Source organism: Catharus ustulatus, chromosome Z, assembly GCF_009819885.2.
Source record: "Catharus ustulatus isolate bCatUst1 chromosome Z, bCatUst1.pri.v2, whole genome shotgun sequence".
In the NCBI taxonomy this organism is placed as follows: Eukaryota; Metazoa; Chordata; class Aves; order Passeriformes; family Turdidae; genus Catharus; species Catharus ustulatus.
Genome location: NC_046262.2, coordinates 8,384,594 through 8,403,169, shown reverse-complemented (window position 1 = coordinate 8,403,169; position 18,576 = coordinate 8,384,594). Strand labels below are relative to the sequence as shown.

The 18,576-nt window shown below is 56.3% G+C and overlaps 2 protein-coding genes across 9 annotated transcripts; one reads left to right on the top strand and one right to left on the bottom strand.

The window, feature by feature from the left end:
- Positions 1-820: 820 nt before the first annotated feature.
- GALT (galactose-1-phosphate uridylyltransferase) lies at positions 821-11,335 on the bottom strand. Of its 7 annotated transcripts, none has more exons than XM_033086078.1 (12): positions 11,239-11,335; positions 10,831-11,000; positions 10,679-10,754; positions 10,499-10,547; positions 10,139-10,268; positions 9,825-9,881; positions 9,420-9,542; positions 8,524-8,656; positions 8,011-8,094; positions 7,774-7,928; positions 7,582-7,675; positions 821-1,354 (listed from the first exon to the last, which is right to left on the bottom strand). In XM_033086078.1, the coding sequence occupies exons 1-11, from the start codon at positions 11,291-11,293 to the stop codon at positions 7,613-7,615; spliced, it is 1,095 nt and encodes a 364-aa protein (XP_032941969.1). In that variant the 5' UTR covers positions 11,294-11,335; the 3' UTR covers positions 821-1,354; positions 7,582-7,612. The 7 variants fall into 7 exon arrangements, 6 of the variants coding, with proteins under 6 accessions (XP_032941969.1, XP_032941971.1, XP_032941970.1 ...); XM_033086080.2 differs by lacking the exon at positions 821-1,354 and adding an exon at positions 1,400-1,480; XM_033086079.2 differs by lacking the exon at positions 821-1,354 and adding an exon at positions 3,024-4,687.
- Positions 11,336-11,446: 111 nt separating this feature from the next.
- Positions 11,447-14,870, top strand: SIGMAR1 (sigma non-opioid intracellular receptor 1). 2 transcript variants are annotated; one of them, XM_033086358.1, is made up of 4 exons: positions 11,447-11,597; positions 12,353-12,553; positions 13,058-13,150; positions 13,443-14,870. In XM_033086358.1, the coding sequence occupies exons 1-4, from the start codon at positions 11,447-11,449 to the stop codon at positions 13,667-13,669; spliced, it is 672 nt and encodes a 223-aa protein (XP_032942249.1). In that variant the 3' UTR covers positions 13,670-14,870. The 2 variants fall into 2 exon arrangements, with proteins under 2 accessions (XP_032942249.1, XP_032942250.1); XM_033086359.1 differs by lacking the exon at positions 11,447-11,597 and having other exon boundaries at positions 12,455-12,506.
- Positions 14,871-18,576: the final 3,706 nt, after the last annotated feature.

Genomic DNA, 18,576 nt, shown 5'->3' with positions numbered 1-18,576 from the left:
CCCCGTTCTCCCCTTTCCTTCCCTCCTTCTGGCCCCACGTTCCCTGTCCTTGCACAGGCCAGCAGATCAGTCCTCTTCCCTTCCCCTCCCTGGGCAGCAGGAGCTGAAGCCTAATTAAACTTGGCTGGGAGGAATGTGAATCAAAAGTCTGTTAAAAAAGAAAAGAAACGAGGGTACCTGTGGGATTACGTGAGCCAGAAAAATGCAAAGCCGGCTTCCAGCCGCCTATAAAATAGATGCCATCTCCGTTCCCATTGGCAGGGTTTGGCTGAACACAAAAGGCTAAGAAGAAGATTTTTATGGGAGTTATTTATAGCCTGAATGAATAGTGGTGTGTCTGCCAGAGTATTTCTGCCTCTCAGCATGAGCCCAGGGTGCCAACCTCACTGGGTGATACCACACTGGCTTTGGGATGGCACCTGCAAACAGAGATCCAGCCAAACCTCCCTGCAGGGACAGAGGTGACAGCAAAAGAGGACAAATCAGGACAAGAAAGGATGGAAGGAGCAGCTGAGGGCAGATGCTGCTTGCCCCCAGCAGCTTCACCTTGGCCAATGTCACATGCACCTGCCTGGTGACAAGTGACAAGCTATCCCAGCCCACAAGCCACTACTCCAGGTGGATATCCCTGGGACATCCATTGTTTCCCCCTCTCTAACCTCTTCACTCCTAGTCTGGCTGCTTTTCCTCTTCCCTGGTTTGATGGAGATATCTGAGAAGCCTTCCCCCCCATTTGCACCAGGAGCTGGCTCAAAGATTCATCCCTTTGTGAACGAGATCAGTTTAAAATCATCCCCAAACTCCATGAAAAGCTCAAAAGTTAGCAGTTCAAGAAGTACATTCATTAAATAAAGAGGGGGAGAAAAAGAACAGACAGAGAGGAGGGGGAAGAAAAAAAAGATTACCTTGCTGAATTAATCAGGCTTCACTGTAATGTTCAGCCTCAGATTTTATTTCCTGTAATAAGCCCATTAATACGGGTGTCTATAGCAGGGGGCTTTTAGCAGCAGGCACCATTAGTGTAACGAGGAAGGGCTAATAGAGTTTTATTGGAATTTTTACTCCGACATCACAGCCTTTTAAAACAGCTGTCTCAATAGGCATTATTATTCTGATTAACATTTAGACAGCACAAATCATAGTGATGCCCTTGGTGTCCCACAGGTTTTATCATAATCATTCCAAGTTCCTGATGTGTCGGCTAGTCCTTTCCAGGGCGGAGGGAATTTTAGACCCCAGCAGAGGCTGGGGGTCATTCCTTTTCTCCTGTGCCAATGGATCTGCTACTTCTGAGGTGACCTGACGGGCTGTGATGGAGCAGAGTCCTGCTGTTGCTGAAGCACATTAGAAGCAGCTGGAACCAGACAGATGCTTTTTGAGCGTTTCTGATCCCAAGAGGAATTTGAAAGCAGGATGGGAAGGGTTAAAAAGCAAGCTAGCATCCTGGGGACCCATTCTGGCTTCACTCTCTGTTTCTTGCCTGTGTGAGAATTAAAAATTCGATTTTAAAAATTAAATTAAAACTAGATAATTTTACTGTCTGAATTAAATATTAAGCTGGCAGTTTGAGTGTGCAAACCCAGGGGTTTGTTGCACAGCATTGTTTTGGGGCAGCAGCCAGTCCCAGGGCTGGGAAACGTTTTTCTCACATCTTCAAGACCTGTGCAAGACAGGACGGAGCCATCCAAGCCAGAGTGACTGCGAGGGCGTCACACCGAGGAAGACCCAAGGGTTCTATAAAAGCCCAGAGGCATCTGCAGGGCTGTCACGGTGGTTCCCACTGCCTGATCAGCCAATGGAGTCTGCCTCTGCGTGATTGATCCTATCTGAGCCACGGGGAAACTGAGGCACAGGAGGGGGGCAGCGCCTTTTCCACAGGGACAGCACAGGCAGCCCAGGAGTCCTCCCTGCCTGTCTCTCTGCCCAAGCACAAAGCCATGAGGGAGTGGAGGAGCTGCCCTGATATAGAGATAAATGTGGGTAAAACAAGTGAGGGATTAAACACTAAAAGCAAACAGGCTGTAAATGTACTTTTGGCTTTTATTTGTTTTGTTTCATGAGGGCAATTTATGAGGATATTTTGTTGTGGTTGAGCCTGTCACTGTGCATGGGGCCATATCCAGCCATATCCTGTGGGGCTCAAGCCACCGTAGGTACATTGAAGCAGGTGGTTTGGCTTGGAGCTGGGCAAGGGAGCCCCAGGGGCATCAAGGAGGCTGGTGATCTACTAATTACTCACTTATTAGCATCCAATTAGTATCTCTGCACATCCTCCTCTCTCCCAAGGGCTCTGCTTCTGGCAGGAGTCACCTCATGCCTAGGCATACCTCAGGGAACGATTTTCCACCTCAGATTCATCCTGGCATAGCAATGTCTTGCTGCTCCTGGGGCTTTGTAGCAGACTTCTCAGCATTACTCATGACAATTAACAAAAATGTAGATTTCCTCTCTGGAACATCAGGATGAAGGGGGATCCCTCCCCACGGGGCAGGCACAGATGTCTGTGAGCTTTCACAGCTGGCTCCAGCAGCAAGGGTGTGCCAGGCACAGCCAGGGTGTCCAATCTCAGCCACACCAGACCCTGGGTGCTGCAGGGGCTTCAGCATTCTTCCAGCACCACTGCTGGTGGGTAATTCCCTTTGGCAGTCAAAGATCACCTTCCCTTTGGCTGCCCCTATCCCAGACCACTTCCCTGCTCTCCCACCCACACCTGCTCCCCTCCATCCCCAGAGAGTTTTGTCTGGGTTGAATCCAGCTGCAATCTGCACGCTCCCGTTGCTTCTCTTGCTCTAAGCAGAGGCCACTGACTCTGGGATGGGGTCCCAGGATGGGAAAGGCTCACACCACATGCAATGACAGGTCACCACTGCCAAGAGCCAAAGCCCCAAGGTGCCTCCCCAACACCAGGCATGCAGGAAATTTGGGGGGCCAGTGCTTACTGACCACATGGATGTTGTAATGTGACAGCATTTAATTACCTATATTAATTTAATCTAATTATCAGTATTTAATCACCAGATGATTAACCAACTAAATTCCACCCTAGGGGCTGCTATCCTGAAGTCCATGCAGAGGTTGCTAGGCAGCATCCACACATTCCACTGTATCCACCTGGGACCAGCAGCCATTCCACAACTCATGGTCCCCAAGGGCTCTGAAAATGCCTTGCAGGAAGGACTCAGTGACCATCAGCAGAGGAAAACACACCAGCTGTCTGAAACACGGGCGAAACACCTCCAAAACTGTTCCCTGCTAGTCTGAACTCCCCAAACCCAGGGAAGATGCACCACATGGCTCAGGACAAACTGGGTGCTCTTTGCTGCCCCAGCTGCTCTTGCATGGCCAGCTAAGACAAGATCTAAAAGGGGCCTGGGTTTTGATTTGCATTCTCCTGGCACACCAAATCTTCCCACTGCATGGAGCCTGTCTGCTTCAGGGCACCAGAGTGTTTAGAATCTGCTTAAAATCATTAATTGTTTTCATGGTGAGTGCCTGATGATGTCTTTTAAATAGAAATGGGAGGGATTTAGCCTTCTCTCCTTCCCTGCTCCCCACTCTCCTCTCCTTCCTTTTCTTCTCCTTTCCTCCATTTCTCCCTTTCATCCTTCCTCTCTTCCTCCCTAAAAATGTATTCATTTCTTCCTTATTCCATTGCCAAAACCCCTACTCAGTCACAGGCAGCAGCAGACAAGGAGAAACTGAAAAATAAGGGCAAATCCAATAGTAAAACCGGAATGAAATGACAGCCATTAACCTGGTATCAGGAAGGACAGTAAAACTGCAGCGTGGCAGGAGCCAGCAGGCCTCAACTCGTAACTTTTCTTTCTGATTAAAACACACCAGTCACAGATTAACTTCCTTTGCTTAGAATTTTATTGTCTCCCCTGCACTGGAAGGCAGGGGGAAGAGGAAGAGGCGTGGGCAGGAGTGGGGACTCAAGATGTTCAGCTTGTCTGCAGCCCGGGAGCCTTTGGCAGGTGCCAAGGACACGGAGACCCAGCCAAAGGTGATGGACCTGCCTCCAACAGCTGCCTCAACCATCAAGTGCTCATGCCAAATGGTCTCTGCCCCCCCAGACTGGCCTCACCCACGGCCACAGAAGGAGTCAGTGTCAGAGCTGGGGGTGCTCTGGGACTCCCCAACGTGCAGGGCAGGCACAGTGATGGACACAGCCACTGCTGCAACCCAGGCAAGGACATTGGCTCATTTCAGTAGAGACAAAGCTCCAGAAGCTTTGGGGAAGCCACATCCCTTAGCAAATTGATCCATTTCTTTCCATTTATTTCTTTCAAGCATCAGAAAATGGGACAGAAATTAAAATAAATTCCTGGCCACACCCCCTCAAGCATCTCTGGATCCCCCACTGGCTGTATTCCTTGCTCCTTGCCGAGCATAGCTTGTGCCAGCCCGCTGCAGCAGCATTCTGTCTCTTTCCTAATCCCTCACAGACCCATTAATGTACCACAGAGGGTGCAAACACCTCTACAGGACGCCAGTGGCTTTTAATTCATAAATTCCATGCTTGAGCTCCTCTCACCCTCCCCACCACCTGCCCTGCACACCCTTCCAGAGCAGCTCAGGGCAGTGATTGGAGAGGATGTTTCTGCCCTCATGCTGGGAGATGGAGACTCAGGACAAGGATGACCCAGTCACAGAGATGCTTTTCCCAGGATTTCCAACAGCTCCCCTGGAGAAATGAAACAGCATCAAGGAAGATCCTTATGGGGAACCCCAATGGGCCTCTGTTCCCCTTTGATACTCTCAGGTCAAGAACAATAGCTGGGTACCCTGCAGGCCCTCCACTCCCTCATCCCTCACCAGCTAGACTTTTTTAATCTCCCTGCAATAAATCACTTTTTAATTACAGCTGGACTGCAACTACCAAAGTATAAAAGGCTTTGGGCTTTACAGCACACCAGCAATGGTTCCTATGAATTGCAATGCCTTTCCATCCCCAGTAGCTCCATTTGCACCATCCTGATGCCTCCCTGTGCCATGGGAAAGGCTCATTGCTTCCCTCCAGCTTTTCACACCCCCGTGCACAAGCTAAAAGCCTGAAGGCAAGAGGAGGTTGGATCTGAGCACAACCAGGGTCAAGCACTCACACCTGGGTGTACCCCCTCCTCTAACTGCTGCTTTCACCCCGTTTCAGATTTCAATAATGAGAGGGGCGTTTCAATTTTAAAAACCAAACTAACTCTCAGGCCATCGCTGAGATTTTTTAGCAGCAGATAAACCTGAGCAGCTGGTACCTGCAGCAGAGGGCACCCTGGCACCAGCCCTCCTCAGCACGCACTGCCTCCCCAGCCTCCCCCCTAAATCACGGCACAACAAACAGGCTGTTCATTAGCTGCTGTTTAATTAAGCAATATGGATCCAGCCTCGATATTTACAATCCCACTCGCCCTGATTTATTGGAGAGAGTCCCGTTTTTAAAGACGGCGACTGTAAAGTTTAATACCGCTTGACTCAACTGCGAGTCTCATTTACGGCCGCGGGCCGAGGAGCGGCAGCCCGGGCTGGGAGCCGCCGGGCCATTAAATCAGAGCTAACTGTGCGTGCAGGGAGATGACTAGCTTCGTTACAACCGGTTCAGCGGCTAATTACCCCGAGCTGCATTGCCACACTTAAGGCAATTTGTTGCTGCTTTCCCAGGACCCGGGAGAATAAGCGGGGAAGTTGGAAAGTCGGAGCGGAGGCACTTGTTGCAATGGAAAAAGCTCACGACGGCCTTTTGGAGACCAAATGGACTCTGCTTGTTCCAGGAGGGGAGAAGTCATTTTTGCAAGAGGCCAGATTCCCAGCCGGGCCGCCCCGATGGTGAGGGATGCTGTGTACAATCACGGCTCCAAGCTCAAGGGACAGCCACCAGCCCCTCCCCACAGCCCCGGAGCACCGGGGAGAGCACTGAGGTCAGGTGAGGGCAGTTTGTGGGCTCTGGGACAGAGAAGGGTATGAGCAGCACGTAGGAGGGCATCCAGCATCACACAGGCCAGGAGGCTCTTCCATCTGCCCCAGCCCCATGGATACAAGAGGGGAGCAATGCACAGATGTGGCACAGGGAATACAGTTCTCTCCTTGAACTGTCGTCTTGGAGGTAGGAGGAGAGCATTTCTCTCCTTGCAAGGTATTTCAAGCTCCCAGGAGCACACTCATATACTTGACAAGGAGAGGGGTCTCATTAGAGCGTTGTGAGAATGGCTCATTAGTGACAAATAAAAACAATTTGTGAAGAGTGAGGGTACATAGTGCTTGGCATCCCCTCACATCAGCTGTGATGGCATCACTGTCCATCACCTACCCCTGCAGAGTCCCAGGGCTTTCCTGGAGGGAATGGGAGGAGAGCAGACAGAGGTGAGTAGAATATCCCCCAGCCTGGCCCAGGGTCCAAGCTGCCACCGCCTCACCCCATGGGTGAGCACAGTGAAGAGGGGAGCAGCGCCAGAAAAACAACTGGACTCCCTGGCAGCCCCCAGGCGATGAACCTGCACCCCAGCAGTCCCTGTACCTGCAGAAGGCAGCATGAGGGCTGCTGCCCAGCAGTCCCAGCCAGAGAGGGTGAAGAGGAACAGCTCCAGAGCTGAGCATCTCAGCCAGCAGCCTCCGTGCAGCAAGTCTGCCAGAGCTCAGCCCTCTCCCAGCTAAGCCTTCGGCTGCATCCATTCCTCCTCCCTGTTTCCCACTCCTCCACAAGCCTGCAGCACTCAGATAGACTAAGAGCTCCCCCCAGGGAGGAAGAGGAGACAGCGCAAGGGCAGGGACAGGAGCAACAGGTATTGGGCTACAGGCACATCCTCTGGGCCCTGTGTTACCCCCACCAGCAGCTGGGGGTCATCACCAGCGACCCCAAACCTCCCACCTAGGGCTGAGAGCCACGAGAGCACAGGGAGAGGCACTTTGCTTCCAGGTTTTATTGTCCAGGAGGGTTGTACCCCTCCAGGGGCAGAACTGCCAGTCTCACCAGTGAGACTGGACTGGAAAGGAGGGTTAGCCCTTGAGTGGTGGCAGGAGCATGCCATGGGGGCAGAAGACAAGAGCCTGGGATGGTGAAAGAGACAAGGAACACCACCTACACAAGGATGCCACAGAATTAGGCTCTGAGTCCCCAAACAGGCAAAACCAGTCCCAAAAACCAGCCCAGCCGTGACAAGGTTCAGGAGAATCTGGGAGCTCAGAGGGCTCACATCTGACACGAATTCCCAGACCTCGGTTCTCACCACTCCCAGCCGACTTGTGGCCTCAGCGAGCACACCAAATGATACAATTTTAAACCTCTACTGTTAGCGTAGCACTGTGAAGACCACCACTGAACCACACCCTAAGTGCCACATTTACACATTTTTTTTAACACAGGCACAGTGATTCTACCACTTCTGTGGGCAGCCTGTTCCAATGTCTGATCACCCTTGCAGTGAAGAAATATTCCCCAACATCCAATCTAAACGCCCCCTAGCACAACTTCAGGCAGTTCCCTCTCGTCCTATCATTAGTTATCCAGGAGAAGGAAACCAACCCCCACTTGGCTATGACCTCCTTTCAGGTAGTGGTGGAAAGGAGTTAAGATCCCTCCCTCACACTCACATCCGAGGACTGGATGCTCTGCTGTTCTCCATCACACCTCCTCAGCTCTCTTCTTGTAGTGCACCTCGGGGAGGCTCCTCAGGCGCTCGGCTGCCTGCAGGACACAGCACAAGGGACAGCCAGGGGCTGCTCCCAGGGACAGCCCTGGCACACAAGCCCCTGGCTCCCCCAGTTCCCCTGAGCTGCCCCCACCTGCTCCGGGGTGAGGTCCCTCTGTGCCTGTGCCAGCATCTCGTATCCCACCATGAACTTGCGGACGGTGGCGGAGCGCAGCAAAGGGGGGTAGTAGTGGGCATGGAGCTGCCAGTGCCTGCAGTCCTCCTGCAGGTAGGGGCCTGTGGGGGCTCCTGCAGCGGGTAGAGGCACCGTATGAGCTGCAGGGAGGGGACAGGGATATGGATGGAAAGACTGCAGAGCCATGCCACTCACCATGCCAGCCCATGGAGTAGGGGAAGGAGACTTCAAAGAGGTTGTCGTACTTGATGAGCAGCCTCTGCATGATGGAGGCCAGGTCTGCAGAAAAGTGACAGTGATTCACACCCCGAGCTGGCCAGCAGCTTGCCAGGTGTTCAGTGGAGCCACCTGCAGCACCTCTCCCTGGGTGGACATCAGTGACAGGCAGGAGGGATGCACTTGGGAATTCCCACCCCTCCCCACTCACTTGCTGAAGCAATGCAGCAGGAGAAGCTCCCTACCAAAGCAAGGAGCACCTTGTGCTTCATCACCCCAAAAGGACATGAGCTCCACCAGCAGTGCTGGCTGTGCCCAAACAAAACAACTAGTTCTTACCCTAACAAACAGAAGTGCCATTCCCCTCCTCAGCTAGGTTTGGCAGCCCCCACTCCAAGGATATAAGCCCTCCAGCACCAGCACAGCTGCCTCCTAACAAAGGTCAAGCCCAAAGGACATGGGATGGGTACAACAAAGCTCAGAGCCACTCACTGTCCTTCTCACTGTCACTGAGGTCCTGGAGGCGACAGACATGGCGGCGGGGCAGCAGCAGGGTCTGGTATGGCCAGGTAGCCCAGTATGGCACCACGACCAGCCAGTCCGCATTCTCCACCACCAGCCGTTCCTGCAGGGCACAGAATCACAGAATCAGCTAAGTTGGAAAAGACCTTTCAGATCATCAAGTCCAACCTATGACCTAACACCACCTTATCAACTAAACCCCGGCCCTGAGTGCCACACCCAGTCTTTTTGACTTCAGCACTTCCCTGGCCAGCCCATTCCAATGCCCACTCTTCCAGTGAAAAATTTTTTCCTAATATCTAGCCAAACTTCCCCTGGCAGTCTTGTCTTGTCCTGTCACCGGTTACCTGGCAAAAAAGACCAATCCCCCCACTGACTAAAACCTCCTTTCAGGGAGCTGTAGAGAGTGATAAGGTTTCCCCTAAGCCTCCTTTATTTCCAGGTCAAATACACCCAGCTCCCTCAGCTGTTCTTCATAGGGCAGCCTTGCTGCCCTTGTCCAGATGAATTCGAGCATCTCAATATCTTTCTGAAATTGGGGGGCCCAGAACTGACACAGTATTTAAGGTGCAGCCCCACCAGTGCCAAGTATGGGAGAAGAAAGACTTCCCTGATCCTGCTGGCCGCACTGTTCCTGATACTGGCCAGGTATCACTGGCCTTCTTGGCCACCTGGGCACACTGCAGGCTCATATCCAGTCAGTCAGCTGTCAACCAGCACCCTTTTAGCCTGGCCACTGTCCAGCCACTCTGTCCCAAACCTGTAACACTGCAGGGGGGTGTCAGACACCACAGAGCAGTCCTAGGGCCCACCGTGGCACACAACCAGTTCCCAGGGAGGGGATACAACAACATCCACGTCTTCACCTTTCGGCAAGCCTCCTGCTCAGCATACTCCAGCAGCATGGGCACGCCGTGCTGGCTCAGGTGCTGGCGCTGGGTCTGGTCCTCCAGGCGTGCCTCGTTCGGGAGGAAGCTGCTGGCCCACACCTGGGGGGGACATTGGGGCACAGGACTGAGGAGCTCGTACCCCTAAGTCGCGCTGCCCATCTGGAGGTCCCTGCTGCCACCAGGTGGAGAGTCTGGCATGTGGCAGCCACAAGGGACAGTCCCCAGAGGGGAGACGGCAGGACAGACACAGGGGTATCCTCACTGTAAAAAGCTTCGGGACCAGGGCAGGGTGATTACCGTTCACATCTGCCCTCAGGGTTTGTTGTAGGGTCACCACAGGGACTTTGTAGTTTAGCCAGGTCACAGGTGGGACAACCTCACCTGGCAGTGGGGGTGCGGGTTGGAGCAGCCCATCATCGCTCCCTTGTTCTCGAAGATCTAAGGGAAGAGGAAGAGGTGCAGCCAGCAGGTCCCAGCCACGCGGTCCCCACTGCTGGCTGTCCTGGTGTCCCCAGCACAGCAGAACAGAGCCTCACACCCACAAGGAAAGTCTCAGCAGGGCACCAAGGCTCAAAGGGCACAAAGCAGGAGACCCACACACAATTAGGGTGTTCCCAAGCCCAAGTACAGCCAGAGCACCCAGCGCTGGCTTCCCACCTTCACCCACAAAAGAGCAGCCCCCACCAGCCCCACACCTGCACCCAGGGGTAGGAAGCCCCCAGCTCAGTTGCCAGCTCTGCCCACGCATCGATGACAGCCCGGATCTCTGGCAGGGACATGAGGGGCAGCGTCAGGTCCGACCAGGGGTGGAAACACATCACCTTGCTGTAGAGGGAACACGCATAGCTGCGACTGCGGGCGTCTCCAGGGTCCCTCACAGCTTTGCTGGGTGCAGTGGGACAAAGGATGGGGCCAAAACTCCCGGAATGACCCCAAAACTGAGCAGGTGTGTAGAGAATAGGCACTGCATGAGGGTAGCAGACCCAGTGGAGCACCATTCCACAGGGTCTTGACAAGCTGTGTCCCAAACCCACTGGAGCCATGTAGGTACTTACCACACACCCCGGGCTGGGGCAGCTCGAAACAAGGGGTGATCACTGTCATCTGGGGAAGGACAGAGAGTGGGCAGGCAGAAGGTGCTGAGGCAGAAGCCAAGCCTCTCCAGGCCCCCCTGCAGCAGCCCTAGGACTCAGGTGAGGGGCTTCCCAGCAGCCCGCTCCACTCCCCAAAGTTACCAGGCTCTGGAGCGTCAGGCTGCAGTGCAGGGAAGTCATTTGGGAAGACGAAAGTACCCTCGTAGTTGGGGTTCACCTGCCAGGGTGAGAGACGGTGTAAAAGCAGGAGGGGGTGGCAGGGGGAGCCCGGGTCCCCGTGTCCCTGATGCTACCTCGCCGTTGGCCCGGGTGGCCCCGGGGCAGAGGGGGTTCTTGGGGTCCCAGCGGGGCACGTCCTCGGGGGGCGGCTTCTCCAGCTGACCCTGCCAAGGGCGCTTTACCCGGTGGGCCGATACCAGCACCCAGTCGTCCCGCAGCGGGTTGTAGCGAACGTGCTGGTGCTCTGCGGGGAGCGAGAGCAGCGGGCATCAGGGCAGGCCCCGCCGCACCGGGGGACCCGCACCCCGCCCCGCCACGGCCCCTCAGGGGACCAGCCAGGCTCTGCACGCCCTCCTCAGCCTCTTCCCTTCCTCCCTGTCCCAGCAGCTCCGGGCAGGGAAGGTCCCCGCAGCTCCCGCTTCCCGGGGTCGTGCTGCGCTCCGCCTGAAGGGAAGGATGGAGGAAAGCAACCCCATCCGTACCGCTGGCGCGGAACCGGCCGGCCCCCTCCGCCTCGCCCGCCAGCGATGGCTCCATGCCTCCCCACTCCCGGAAACCCGGCGGGCTCGGCCCCTTCCAGCCTCCGCCCCGCCCCGCCGCGCCGGCGCAGCCGCCCGGGCCGTGCGTGGCGTGGCCGCGGCGGGGGCGGGTCCCGGCCCGGGTCCCGTCCCGGTGCCGGCGGAGCGCGGGATGGGCGCGGCGTGGGGGCGGCGGGCGCTGCGGGCCGGGCTGGCGCTGGGCGCGCTGGCGCTGCTGCTGCAGGGGCTGCGCGGGTGGCTGGCGGCCAAGCGCTACGAGTTCAGCCCCGCCGAGATCGCACAGCTCGCCCGGCACCACGCGGGTACGCGCCGCCCGTGGGGACGCGGAGGGGCGGCGGGGAGCGGGGCCGAGGAGGGATGGCGGTGGGGATGGGGATGGGGATGGGGATGGGGATGGGGATGGGGATGGGCGGGGGGCTGGGGATGGAGAGAGGAGCCGGGACGTGGCGGGGAGCGGCGGCCTAGGCTGGAGGGGGGAGCCGTAGCGGGGGACGAAGGACCGAGGAGAGTGCGGTACGGGGGGGTTGGGATCATGGAGGGAATGGGGCCGGGGGCAGGGAGGGGCAGGGAGCTGGGCCTGGGCAACAGGACTGGGACAGGGAGGGGATCGGGGGACAGCAACAGGGAACGCGGGGAAGCGGGGTGGAAGATGGGGAGCAAAGGAGGGCAAACTGGACGGGCAGCGGAATCATCCAGCCTGGTTGGATCAGGCCTGGGGCATCAGAAGAGGGCCGTCCCCATAGGGCACAGGGAGTTTGGTCGGGGCTGCATGTCACCAGGACAGGGGCACTGTCACCTTCCTTGGGTCTCCCATGCTGCCCAGCATCCGGGGTGGGCTGTAGGTCTGGAGCACTCGGTGATGCTTATCCTCCATCACCATCCAGGGAGGCGGTGGAGCTGGGTCAACAGGAGCTGAGAGCTGGAGAGAGGAGTTACCTTCCCTATGCAGCTCTCTCCAAGGGTGTGCTGAGACCCTGTGTCTGTGCACGGGATTTGGGAGGGTGGTCGGCTGAGCTTTCTCTGTGCCAGGGACTTACAGTGGCCCTGGGTGCTGCAGGGCTGGACCATGAGCTGGCTTTCTCCAAGATCATTGTGGAGCTGCGAAAGAAGCACCCAGGCCACATCCTGCCAGACGAGGACCTGCAGTGGGTGTTTGTGAATGCGGGCGGGTGGATGGGCTCCATGTGCCTGCTCCATGCCTCGCTCACCGAGTACGTGCTTCTCTTCGGGACTGCTGTGGACACTGCGGGACACTCAGGTAAGCAGGGGCTGCTGGGCAGGGGAATCCTCCAAGCTATTTCTGCTCCTCTCTTTCAGCTGGCCACTATGTGCCCAGCACAGGAAGCCCACTGCTTCACTACTTGTATGGGGTGAATGATGCTGGCCAAACACTCCCTGCAAGGGGACCAGCCTCCATGGTGTCCTGCAGCATCTGCAGGTCTCTGTGTGTGACATGCTGTGTGGCCAGGACTCTCCGCATCCAGCTGGCAGGCAATGCCACACATCTCATCTCCCAGTGCTTCAGGAGGGAGCAAATGCCAAAGAAATCAGAAATGATGGGGCTTAAGGACACCAAGCAGTCCTGGCTGGCGGTGTATGGCTCTTCACACAGACAGTGGGGGTACCAGAGCTGTTGGCACTTCTTGGTGTATTGAGGCACTGGGGCTGCCATCCTGACCCCCCTGCTCAATGAATTAGACCTGGGCTCGTGTGCTGTCCCTGGCAGGGAGACACTGAGCCAGTGTTGTCTGTCCTCCCACAGGTCGCTACTGGGCAGACATTTCTGACACCATCATCTCGGGGACATTCCGGCAGTGGAAGGAGGGGACCACCAGAAGTGAGATCTACTATCCAGGTAAGTGCAGCAGTATGGTGACCTGTGGGCTGCATCCAAGTCTTTGGGGCACAGCCACTTGCTGTTGTAGAGGCCATTCCTTTAAGCTGACAGAAGCCAAGAGCTCAGGATAGAGCAGTTTGAGTCCCCAGTGGCACATCCCAGCATCTCAGTGGGTGGCAGTAAGAGAAAAGCGAGCAAGGCTGGTGGTGGGTTTGGAAGGTTCAATCCTGCAGGCCGTAATCCTGTGTCTCCTGTTTGGGCGTGATGCGGGACAGCCACTGGGAGCTGTGCTGGTTGTGTGTTTTGGCAGGGGACACCATCGTGCACCAGGCAGGAGAGGCCACGTCAGTGCAGTGGAGTGCAGGCACCTGGATGGTGGAGTACGGCCGGGGCTTCATCCCCTCCACACTCGCCTTCGCCCTGGCTGACACCCTCTTCAGCACTCAGGACTTTGTCACCCTCTTCTACACCCTGCGTGTCTACGCAAAGGGCCTGCTCCTGGAAGCAAATGCCTTCTTCAGCACCTTTGGGTGCTGAGCCCATCTCACCAGGGCACCCTGCTGAGCCCAGTTGGCTCCTTTCCTCCCAGCTGTTTTCTCTTCCTCCCCGAGCCCAGGTTCTAGCAGAGGCAGCAGGAGATCCCCTGTGCCTTCCCCAATTGTTCTGTCCTTTCCCCACAGGCCAACAGGGTGCCAGGACAGAGGGACCTCCAGCAACACAGAACGTCAGTTCTCTTTACTACCTGCCTGTCCCTTCTTTTTATTGGAGTCACGTCCTGCTTTTCCATCCCTCAGGGCTGGAGTGGCCTTGCAGTGTACAAACACCCCTATGTGCCCTCAGCATGCAGCGGGAGAGAAGCTGGAGCTGGGTATCCCCGAGCCCCAAAAGATTTCCTGAGGCATCAGGGGAATGATGCTGCCCTCGGGGCAGGGTGCACAGGGTAGACCATACCAGAGCACCCCTTGCAGAGGTCGGCCACTCAGTTCCCCCGTGTCTCTGGCAGCCTGCCGGGACTGCGGGCAGCGCTAAGTGCTGTGTCCAGCTGGCAGCGTCTCCCGTGGCTCCATCCCTGCTGATGCGGGTTGGCAGCACACAGTGTCACCCTGGCACGGGGCAGGATCAGTGCTGAAACCCCCTGGCAGTGGGGGGATGCCCAGGTTCTGTGCTGGAGGGCCCCCTGCTCCCCTGTGTGTCACCTGCCTTTGGGGATGGCTGGGGCTGGAAGAGGGTCACTTCCCCACAGAGTCCTCTCCCGGCCGTGCCCCCCAAGGGGGAAACCCACCGTCTGTCGCCTTAATGGAGACCCCGTTCTGCGTGGCCTCTTGGCTATGCACGTACCCAGTGTCCTTGAGTGCCCAAACGTCTGTACTAGCTCAGGATGGGATCTCGCCCCTCAAAACACTTACCCTGTGTGAGTCCCCCTGCAGACAGTCACTCTGCTCGGCTCCCGGCATGGGATCCCGGCTGCCAAGAGAGTGCTGTAATCCTCCAACCAAACCCAGCCGTGCACCCTGCTTGCACCCCTGAGGTGAGACCCGTGTGAGCTCACTGCTTGGTGGACTTTCACCTCCGTTCTGCTGCCAAACACACGAGTGTCTCCCTGGCCACCCGGGCCTGTAGCATGTTGATCTTCCTGCTCCCCGGACTGTCCCCGTTCTGCTGACCAGCAGCCCTGCACATGGGCTAGTTCTTAATTTGCTACCTGAAAAGAGAGTAATAAAGTTGTTCGTCCCACACACTTGGGTCTCCGGAAGAGTCTCTGGAGTGTGCTGAGCCCTACCATGGTGAAAGCCAGCTCCAGCCTCAGTAGCAGTCCTGCTGACAGCTGGATGTCCCTGGAGAAGCTGTATCACCCCACTCAAGGTCCTGGGAGCTGGGGGTACAGCGCGGGGCAGGATCAGCCCTGTCTCAGCTCCCGGGAATTGGCAGAAGATGGTGCTGTTACTCCTCTCGCCACTGCAGTCACTGGTGACCAAAAGCCTGGGCTGGTGCCATGTCCTGTTTCCATGGACAATCCTGGCGGTCAGAGAGCTCCATCCTTTTGAGGGATAGTGGCAGTGCTGAGTCTGGCCCCCTGAGGGTGGTTGGACCCACACATAGCAGGTGGTTTTGAGAGGTTTGTGCACGCACACACACACACACGTAGGTGCACACATGTATCACACATGTGGGTCTGTGTGTGTGTGTTCACAGGTCGTATGTGCATATAGGTAGAAGAGAATAGTTTTCAGACAGGTGTGGGCACAACAGGTGGGGCTGGCACACATTTATAAATAGGTAGGACAATCAGGCATCTGTCCATACAGAGCAAGTGCAGGTGTGTGAGTTCTAGGGCACATGTAGGTAGGACTGTGTGCATGGGTGTAGTCAGAAGAGTTTTGTTCCTCTGTGTGTGTGTGCCCATGCAGGTGACACGAGTGTGTCACACCTGTGTGTGCACAGCCTGCAGTGCACATGGCAGCAGGTGTGCACCCCGTGTGTTCACGGACGGGCGGGCTGTGTTTGTGTGTGTGTACACATGGGCAGGCTCTGTGTGTGCACGTATGTGTGTTCCTGTGGGTTGGCAGGCCTCCCTGGCCCCACAACAGGCCTGATCCCTGGGGTTTGGCAGGGCCCCTCTGGGGAACACGAGCAATCCCACCCGAGCTGGCCCGCGCGGCAAGGCGCTAACTCAGCAGCTCGTATCAATACCGCTCCACTTACAGCGAAGGCCGCGTAATGAAAATCCGATGGGCACGCTGGTGGGAGTAAATAAGTATGCCATTAAAATAAGAAAATCAAAGCTCTGGACAGGTCTTTTCTCTTGCCCATTGATTTCTTTTATTACGGAAATATTGCTGCTAAATAACATTAGTGTGAACAATCTCAGCAGTGTTTTCTGTAGCGCCCGTGTCAATAACTCCATCCCGGGTGGGGGATCCCCCCCAGCCTGGCTGCAGGGCCAGCAGCCCTGTCCAAGCAAAAGGCTGCTCTGGGGGTTCCTCCCTCAGCATTCCCAGTTCAGCTGGCATGAAGAAATAAACAAGGACAAGCAGAGAAACCACTCAGCATGGTGTGGCTCAGGCAAATGCCAGCAAGGTCCCCCTGGGCTTAGACCCAGAAACCCTGGCTGCTCTGCTGCAGCAGGAGGGTTTGTCCCCATCCCAGCACAGAGCACTGAGTGCCAAGAATTCATTAAAGAGTCACTAAAACCACCCCTTTGGTGGTTGTAGTCTCTTAATCAGGTAAGTGTCTCCAATGACCAGCAGAGAAGAGTTCTGGACACAGTAAGTTCTGCAGGCTGTTGGTGCCTCTGCCTCTTCTTCTGGTGCCATCCATGCCCAAGTCCATGCTAGCCTGACCCAGTTGCCTGCGCCTTTGCCATCATTTGGTTCTCATGGAGAAACTGAGGCACAGGTTGGAAGCTCATCTGCAATCACCCAGCTGCAGCACAGCCCCTGTGCTGGGGCCAGGGCTTGCCCCTTTCCCCTTTGGCTACCTAGGGACACAGCATCCTTCAAAATACCCACAGGCAGCAGGTACTCCTGGAGAGACAGAAGATGTACCAGGAAATATGCACCTTTTGGTGTCCAGAGGCCAGATGGGACCCCAGGGCACCTCAAAGTGCACCAAACCCTCATGGAGTGGCTGGAGATGGGCAAGGAGAGTCAGCCACCCGCACCCTGGCTCCCAGCTGAAGCAACCATGAGTGGCATCTCCCCAGAGCTGTCACCAGGACAAATGCAGATCGCTGCCCTCCTAACACCTTCCCCCTGCAACTTGCTTTATCTTGCTGTCCCTCCACATGCCGTGGGTATTGATCAGCCCACAGGATCTATCTCTCGATTCCTCCTGCGGTATCTCTGCTCCAAGTATCTCTCACTCTGCTCCGCTGTCTGCTGTGCCCATCTATACCTCCACTATCTATCTGTGCCGCCTCAGCCGCAGCCGTCAATAGCCATTTGGGGAATTTCTCTCCAGCTGGGAGCATCACCAGACCCCATCAGTGCAAAATGCTGAGCAGGGGGGCAAAGGGGGCATGGTCCTGCTTGCTAGCCCCTAGGAGAGCCTGAGCACAGACATCCTTCCTGACACATGTGCCGAACCCCAGAGCTGCTGTTATCACTGTGGAGGTTCTAGAGAGGAGCTCAGCAGGACAGGTCCCTTGGTGGCTGTGTCCAAGGCAATGGGACACACTGCACCCCCTGGAGACCTGGGTGTTGCCACTAGCTGGCCTGGGTGCTAAACTGACCCAAACACCGCAACCCCTCTGTCTTGCAGAAGGGGATCTTCCCCAAACACTGGGGTTCCTGTTGGGCCGTGGAGAAGTCACCACATCTGTCTCACCCCCATCCAGCACAGCTTTCAGTGCGTAGGGGATAAGGCACAGCCCAGAGCGGAGGGTGCAGCACACTGGGGTGCAAGGCAGCTGCACTAGGAGGGGAAGCTGGAGCTATGTGGCATGGGGTCCTGTGCAACGAGTCCTGAGAGTCATCTGGCCCCGTGGATCCCTCTGAAATTGGGCCAGGTCTCATCTTCTCAGTGGGAATTCAACAAGAGCACTACACTGACTAGCCCTGGCAAGCACCAGGAGATCCCTGCCTCTGCTGCAGCAGGATGGGATGGGCCAGTGCAAGCTACAGCTGTCCAGCCCTGAAATAGGATGGCCGACAGCTAATTTATCTCCTGTGCAAAGATAAACAGCGCCTGGGGGCCCTGCGGGGTCGGGAGCTGCCCTGCACTCCCAAGGGAATGGTCTGATTTTTCCAGGAGAGCCTCCCTGGTGAGCATGATGCACTATGTCAAATGCTGCTGAGGTGTCAGGAGCTTAAGGAGCCCCAAGAGTCACAAGAGCCATGGCAGGACACTGGGTAGTTTCTCATGAGATGGAGACTGGAGAGCACAGAAGCAGCAGCTTTTCCCCCGGAGGGAAGTGCTGAGAGGGGCAGAGCTGGGCCATGGAGCATGAGAGCAAAGTCAGCTGCTGCCACCAGCATGGCCAGTGGCTGTTTTTTCTCGAGATGTTTGGAGGAAAAGAGAGGACTTGGCTCATGCTGGCCACTGGCCCCTGCAGCACACAGATGGCCATGGAGGGGACAGAGCCACCAGCCTCTGTCACCCAACCTGCTGTCATCCCATGCCACCAAAACCCAGCGCAGCAGTAGGAAGTCTCAGTGACAAACTGCTCTGGCTGTGGGATGGGATCAAAGCCAGCATCCCTTGTGTCCCAGCGTTGTGGGGTAATGCTGCTCACCAGGCATCCATGCAAACCCTGCAGCTGCCCTGGCCAAAAAAAGCGCAAGGAAGAGCAGGTGTCTCCTTTGCCTCCTGGCAAAGTTTTCTCCATAGAGAAAGGAGTCAGGAAAACCTGGCAGACAGGCAGGTGGAGGGAGAGTGAGAGAGTCTGGGGATGCTGCCAGCAGGCAGGACCTAAGGCAGAGGTGCTGTGCTCTTGTCCTTGTCTG

Coding starts and splice junctions, on each gene's coding strand:
- GALT (XM_033086078.1), bottom strand. CDS start 11,293: ATGGAGCCATCGCTGGCGGGCGAGGCGGAGGGGGCCGGCCGGTTCCGC. Junction 10,755..10,830: donor CCACCCGGGCCAACGGCGAG/GTAGCATCAGGG, acceptor TCACCCTGGCAG/GTGAACCCCAACTACGAGGG. Junction 7,676..7,773: donor GGGACCTCACCCCGGAGCAG/GTGGGGGCAGCT, acceptor TGTGTCCTGCAG/GCAGCCGAGCGCCTGAGGAG.
- SIGMAR1 (XM_033086358.1), top strand. CDS start 11,447: ATGGGCGCGGCGTGGGGGCGGCGGGCGCTGCGGGCCGGGCTGGCGCTG. Junction 11,598..12,352: donor GCTCGCCCGGCACCACGCGG/GTACGCGCCGCC, acceptor TGGGTGCTGCAG/GGCTGGACCATGAGCTGGCT. Junction 13,151..13,442: donor AAGTGAGATCTACTATCCAG/GTAAGTGCAGCA, acceptor GTGTTTTGGCAG/GGGACACCATCGTGCACCAG.